This window comes from Pezoporus wallicus, unplaced genomic scaffold (genome assembly GCF_028554395.1).
Source record: "Pezoporus wallicus isolate ANWC-B61680 ecotype Strahan unplaced genomic scaffold, APGP_CSIRO_Pwel_v1 contig_6783, whole genome shotgun sequence".
Classification (NCBI taxonomy): Eukaryota; Metazoa; Chordata; class Aves; order Psittaciformes; family Psittacidae; genus Pezoporus; species Pezoporus wallicus.
This window is the reverse complement of record NW_026637555.1, coordinates 2,025,270-2,032,580: the sequence shown is the minus strand read 5'-3', so window position 1 is coordinate 2,032,580 and position 7,311 is coordinate 2,025,270. Positions and strand designations below refer to the sequence as shown.

Genomic DNA, 7,311 nt, shown 5'->3' with positions numbered 1-7,311 from the left:
TGGTGAAGGTCAGTTTCTGACCACCTTATACATTCTCAGGCCAACTTGACTGCTTGCACTGTGTTCAAACTGAGCACTTCCCTTATAAGGAGGAGTTTGTAAAAGTGAATTCTTCACAAAGGTTATTGCCATATAATGCACTTTTAAAATCTGTATTTATTACAATCATACAATAAATGTCTAGTCCAGTTTCAAGGTTCTTTTGGGCATGTTTTCTAAAGAAACGTGGGATCCATGTAAATGCACAGGGGTTTTCTTTCCCAATTAATCATCTTGTCCTAGATGAAAGTACATTACACAGTATATCAGTAAAACACATATGCTAGACAAAAGGTCATTTTGTTTTAGTGGAGAGTTGTATAATTGCAAAGTGCTTCACTTTATTTCATTTTTAAAACAATAAAGTATTGGCTATTGTAATACAAAAGATTGTAATAAAGCTTTTCACAATTTTATGGTTTTGTCAATGGTTCTCCTGTTAACAGATAAGGAAACTCCTGAGTTTAGTGGCACAACTTAGTGCTGAGTTGTCACTAAGAGCAGCATACTTGGGAAAGTAAGGTGGGTTTGAGTTGCTAAAAAATGAAGAGCACTTGCTAAAAATACAGTGATCAGTCTATATAACTGCTAAAATGATTAGGCTGTCCCTTCTGACATGGAATTTGCTTCCATTTCAGCTAAGAGTTCTGTGCATGCAGCACCTGCCGGATTATGATCTAATGTTGGAAAAATGGCACAATGCCAGCTGAGTCAAATGTTGTTGCATGGAAGAGAAAGGGGTTTTCTTCTACTTCCACTTCCCAAGGGTGTGCTAGACTGTACATAGCACATTAATTTCTGAGCCTCACGGTTGTGTTGTTCTTTCATCTGTTTGTTCTTTAGTTTTCATTGCTGCAGACTGTCCTCTCAATCCAGCATGTTCTTTTCACTCACTGGTTTCTTGAAAATACATCTGAATGCAGCATGGTAAGAGCATCCATCATCTGTGCATCTCTGAGTGTCTATATCCTCTATATGAAATACATCTCCATCAGTGTCAAGCTTTTACTTGATACAGTCCAAGATTTGAATGATGTGTTGCCAGGTTTCTTCCAAAGCAAAATGTCTCACATTTAACTGGAAGACATAATTAATAAAGAAAGACATACATTATCAGTTACTTTTTAATCAGTGTTGATAACTTCCACACTACATTGTCCAACTTGCTTGGGGGAAGGACGATTATTGCAAATTTAAATTTGCTATTTAAATACAAGGGAATATCTTTCTTATGCCAAGTTGCTTAAGAATGTCAGTGTCACTTTTTATTACATAGTATACAGATTATGTGTTATATGCATGCAGATGCATAAAGGAGTGTGCTTTTAGAAAGCATGGTATTATATCTTGTCTTTAGGACTCCTATTTTTGCATTTTCCTATACTACTGCTCTAAATCAGAACTAGCAATACCACCTTAATTGTCATAACTTCACCCATGAAAAGAGTATTGTCATCTGGAAATAAATACGGCAACCGCAGTGCAGGCTAGCCAGGAGACCAGCAAAGAACAAAGACAGTGGTCTTTGATTTTAACAAATCACTTGAAAACAATGGGAGCAGGCTGGGTGTAAGAATATTTAAGAGGACTGGCTTTTGCTGTGAATATCCAGCTGTCAGATTTATCTTGCAGCTAGTTAGTGTTATTTGTAATACAGGTGTTATTTTTACATTTAGTTTCAAATTTGTAGTTTCTTTGTATTTATCTTACAGAGAATAAATTCAATTCAACTTGTAGTAATAATAATATGCTAACAGTCGGCTGTAACTACAGTTCTTAATTTACTGAATCACCAGTGCTCAGTACAATCTTATGTGTCCTTTACAGCATTGCTGGTCAAGACAGAATGGCAAGTCTAAATCATTAGTCATTTGTCAATATGAGTCTAATGTTAGTACTGACTTCTTTCCTAACTTGACTTTCTCCTTATGATCTCAGATCTGCAACTATTTCAGCCGACACTTGATACTAAAACTGTTGGCATTGATGCTTTTGACCCTTCTCACTTCTGCACACAACAGCAGCTGTGCCAAAGTGTGATTGTATTGACCAGTACAGTGTTTTCAAGTGCCTGTAATGAAGGTAAGTATTTCTGCTACTGTAGTGAAGGGTCCCTATACTTAGTTTGCTTCCATTTTCTCTGAAAATTTGAAGTGTAGTTGCCATATCTGTGGCCCGAATAATTTCGCTGTGTGTTCCAATCTAATGTATAACTTCATGGAAATTCAGCTTTCTGTTGCCATCCCTTCTGCCAAACCAAACAAAAGAGACATTAGAGAAAGTGAAATGAACATACAGGAGTCTCCCATTCATGTCAATGTACCTAGTGAAGGATAGAAAGTGTATGACTCGCTTCCCTGTACTGTGACTCACTTTTCTTTCACTATAGAATGGGTAAGGCTGTTCTCTTTACAAGATCTGGAAATCTGTGGACAGTCTAAGCCTGGGTGTATGCTAATGTGACTGGCAGGGGAAAACATCAAATGCAAATTGGCTTTTATTATTTCTGCTTCATATGATGAAAGTGGAATTCAGAATTCAGTTTTTATAGAAAACTTCTAATGCTCCTAATTCCTCATGTGAAGTTTTGCCCTAGGAGGTTTCTCAGTAAAGCTGTACTTGTTCAGATCTGCTTCAGATCACCCACTGCCTTCTAGTAAGTTATCCCAACAGCAAATATAACAGTGGTTAATGCTGCAGTTAATCCTTTTGGCTGAATGTGCTCAGCCCTACTCACTCCTGTGGGATCTCCTCCTCAGTCCAGATCTGAACCACTTGTCATTTTCTTGAGTTACAGTGACATCTGGTGGTACTTGGAATACTTTGTGTACAGCTTTTATTTTTCCCCTTTTACAGTGTTGATTTGGTTTCTTTCTTACTCTAGTAAGTCAGTGGTGTTTTTTATATACTGTTGCTGCAGGTTTATCTGCCGTGAAGGTGATTCCACTCTGTCCTGGGCTTAGCAGTAGCAGTTAGATGCTGACTATAGCTGCTCATTCAGGTATGAACAGAGATGCTGCCTGATACTGCACTGGAACGTGTAAGATTCATGATAAATTTTCTCTCTTCTGTTTTGATACAGATGTCAGATACATCTATATAACATCAGTACAGGTAAAGCCCCTCTTTGGAACTGTTGGATTTCATTCAAAAACATTACCCAGTTCCATCTGTATAATAAAGACCACAAATGTCAGTAGGAGCTCTTTATCAGCACGAGGTCTGTATCTGAGTTTCTGTATGTTCTTTACCTACTTAGGCACTTGATGGTAGTGAAAACGTTTCTGAATTAAGTATATAAATTAATTACACTGGTTTAGTCACCTCATGCCCAGTAACTCTTGTCTACAGTATGCACTGAAATTAATGTTCTAAATACTGGTTATCAAAAAAAGGCAATTTGTAACATAAAACAATTAGAATGGTGCAGGTAAGCAGGCACAGTCCTTTGATAATGTGACTATTGCTCAATAGTAAAACCACTCCACGCCCCGCTCCTTCCCCACTGCAGGAATTAGGGCACCAGTAGGAAGGGGCTTCAAGGCTCATCTGGTCCAATCTTTCCAGGCAAAGCATGAGCTAGACTAGATGTCTCAGCACCCTGCCCAGCCAAATCTTAACAGTGGCCAGTACTGGGGAAGCCATCACTTCCCTGGGGAGATTACTGCAATGGCTGATTGTTCCCATTGGTAAGTACTTTCCTCTTGTGTCCAGCTGGAATCTCCCCAGGAGTAATTTGTGCCCATCACCCCTTGTCTTTTTTCCTTTGTCTCCTTGTAAAAAGGGAGTCTCAATCTTCTCCATAGCCACCCTTTAAACACTGGAACATGGAGATGAAGTCTCCCCTGAGCCTTTTTTCTCAAGGCTGAAGAAACCCAGTTCTCAGCCTCTCCTTATGTGGCTTCTCAGTCCTTGGATCATCTTTGTGCCCCTTCTCTGGACCTTCTCCAGCCCATCCACATCTTTTTTGCACAGCAAGGACCGAAACTGAACACTGTATTCCAGGTGTGGCCTGACAGGCACTGAGCAGGGTGGGATAATGACTTCTTCATCCCTGCTCATGATGCCCTTGTTGATGTGACCCAGCATGCTGCTCACTCCTATCCAGCTTGTGTCCACCGGGCCACCAAGGTCACTTCCCTCAGTGCTGGGCGGGAAAGGCAGGCACACCCCACGCAGGGGGTTTTACAGCCGTTAGGGCAGCCGCCGCCCCATCCACGGCCCCGCTCCCGCCCGGGGTCAGGAACCTCGCTCGTGGGGCCGGGCTCTCGGCGGGCAGGTGAAGAGGCCGCCGCATGCAGCTCCCCCTCAGCAGCAGCCGGGACAGACCGTGCCAGGCGCTGAGGGCGGAGAAACATCTGCGCGAGGCGGCCGCACGGCAAGGAAACCCCACCTCCCGCCCCGAGCCTCCGACGGCGATTGGTCGGCACGACGCGCTCGCGGGCAAGGATTGGCTGTAGGTTACAGGCGCTGCGAGTGATTGGACAGAGGGAAAGGGCGCTTCTTTCTGCTTCGGCAGTGAGGTGAGGACGCCATGCTGTGTGGGGCCTCGCTGCTGAGGCGGCGGGGCGACTGCCGGGCGCGTTCTGCGGAGTAGCAAAGCTCTGTGGGGTATGCCAGCGACTGCGTGTGGATCGAGGGTGGAGGTCTCATGACTTCGTCGAGAAGGAGGCCCCTGGAAGGGGTTGATAATTTTCTTCTTTGTCTTGCCTGACTAGTCAGGAGGCGAGAGCCCTGTGAGGTGATAGCAAAGGCTTCAGTGTAGGCTGTTGTGTTCTTGTGTTGAGAAAATAAATAACTCGCACTGTAGTTGCAATTTCTGTATTATTTAGGTGTGCAGAAATGATTGACTTTCTTGTTCTATAGGAGCTGTTTCCTATTTTTAGTCATTTCCCTTTGCTTTGCTTTGTCTAGTGCTGTGTAATTTCTGGAATGGAGAGACTGAAATTGCATATGGTAGATTGGTCAATGTAGATTAATTTGTGCAAAGTATCAAAAAGTTTATTGTGGGGTGTTGTTTTGTTTTTTGTTTGGTTGGTTGTTTTTTTACATATTAACTCTAAAAACCAAGGTAACTTGATGGTTCTTCAGTATTAAAACTGTTTTCAGTAAACTAGTTTTGCGACCTCACATTTGCTGTTAACAGTTATCTCAGAGCCCATCACTGTATCTGTAATTAAGAAGACTTTTTCCCTGCATGCATTTGTCACTTTTTTCTTAAGTGATTTATAATTAGGCCCTTCTGGAGTTCTGCTGCTGACCTGCCTATTTTGAATAATGTGATGGCGGCCATCTTCATGTTATTTTCCTATATTGCCATGGCTGATCATTCCTTCCAGTCTTAATTCAAGCAGTTGTCTATCCATGTAAGGATGTTTCCTTAAAGCCCCAGTTACTTTAATTTCTTAAAGTAAGAATAATATTTGTACTAGTGACAAATGTTAGCATTTGTAATGTGTTTTGACTGGTAACTGACATGTTTCCAGAACCTATTGGAAGCTTGTGTCAGTGAGCTGTGTTTTGGTCAAGTGGTGATTGTTCCCTTCTTGTGCAGCTGTGTAGATGAATTGCAAGAATGGCAACCAGGAATGAGATGCAGGTATGTGCTTATGGACCAGAATATGAGTATTGATTGTTTTAATTACTTAGCTTAAAGCGCTTCTGGTATTTGATTACATGTAAAATTTGCACTGTGGCTAAGAATGTCAGAGGAAGACATTTTCCTTTGACACAGGTTAGTGCTAAGTAGCTGGGTAGAAAGCAAGAGGAACTGGAAGTTATTACTGATTAAAATAAATCGTATGTATTTGTTGCGCATGAATCATTGGGGATGATACTCAAGATCAGTATGTTGAAATTGGGTTATAGTTGATTTAGAAAGAATGGAGTGGCAAAATAGTTGAGGAAGGCAGTAGTACTGCAATATGTTAATATCTTTTAAAGTCCCTAATAGATAATATAGAAATACAGAATGCTAAATGTACTAAGGGGTGTTAACAGGGTGAGCACTTGCATAAGCATTTATTTGTAACACAAGGAAAGAAAAGCCAGTTAAGAAAAACTAGCAAATAATTAAAAAACCATGAGTATTTGCATGACTTGTGTATTAGATGTGGTGTTCTGGACTTCAGCATTTACATTTCATGGTGTCCTAGTTAAGAATATTTGCTTTAGAATGCAACAGATGATTGCAGACAACCTATGCTAAATACTGTTCAATCAGTATGGGTGTAAAGCATACAGTAATAGAGTTGTTCTGTTTACTTTTGTTGTTGACAGTTTGAAAAGTTAATTGATGAAGCTACAAAAAAAAAAGATTTTCAATTATTAGAACAATTTCTGGCGACAGAAGACTGTGAAAATGCCTCTCACAAATGCAGCAAGCAGTTTGTCAACAAATTAGACAAGCTTCTGTGTCGGGTAATGTAACCATTCCATCAGAGTCATCTAAACTGTCATTGGAATAGTCTGAAACAGATTGTTTCATTTGGCTTGATTATGACAGCAGTTGATTTGAAAAACTGAAATAAAATTTAAGAATTGCATATCTCCTTCAAGCTGCAATTCGGGTGGCTTTTGAGAGCAGAAGGGCACCTGGCTAATTAAATACAGGTTCTTCTAGAACTCTACATTAAAGCTTATGTTACAATTTCAATTTCAGGAAATTGACAAACAAGAAGTCAAAAGCATTTCTGTTTTACTGAATTCTCTTCAGAAATGTGCAGACAAAATCGTCATAGCAGGAGAAGATGGGCTCCCAGCAATGATAAAATACGGTCTTATTGGAAGGATAAGTAAAACCATAACGCATACCTGAACTTCTAAAAATAATATAATAATAAAACATGCATAAGTAATGCTTCAGTGCTCAACATCTTGGTACTCAACTTGGTCCTTGATTGTTTCTGAATGAAGAATTTCCCATAACTTTGCAACAAACATTATTCAGATTTAAGTGTTCTTTAACAAGCGGGTCCTTATAAAGTGACACTGCTCTGCCATAGAGAAGGTTTTGCAAATCATGCAGCAGATAGATAATTCACAGCAATTTCAAGAAGATGGTATCTTTTTCCGTGAGCTTTTAATATTGCTTTTAAGTCGGGAATTAGAATTTCTTGGTGCAATTTAAGTTATTTTTGTTAATACTCACAACAGCAACGTTGTACCTGTTCTTTCAACAGATCATAGTGCTATTCTGATATTCTGAGTATTTTGTGTTATTTCAACCTGCGTGTTAAATGTGTCAACTCAACATAATACATATACTGAAAA

General features: G+C 40.1%; 1 protein-coding gene across 1 annotated transcript in view; it reads left to right on the top strand.

Annotated features, from left to right (window-relative positions):
* Positions 1–4,475: 4,475 nt before the first annotated feature.
* SYCP2 (synaptonemal complex protein 2) overlaps positions 4,476–7,311 on the top strand; it is a 29,207-nt gene continuing 26,371 nt past the window's right edge. Inside the window, exons 1-4 of the mRNA XM_057406386.1 lie at positions 4,476–4,562; positions 5,526–5,638; positions 6,319–6,459; positions 6,701–6,829. Of these exons, the coding sequence (XP_057262369.1) occupies positions 5,615–5,638; positions 6,319–6,459; positions 6,701–6,829 (294 nt within the window). The 5' untranslated portion in view covers positions 4,476–4,562; positions 5,526–5,614. The remainder of the gene's footprint in view (positions 4,563–5,525; positions 5,639–6,318; positions 6,460–6,700; positions 6,830–7,311) is intronic.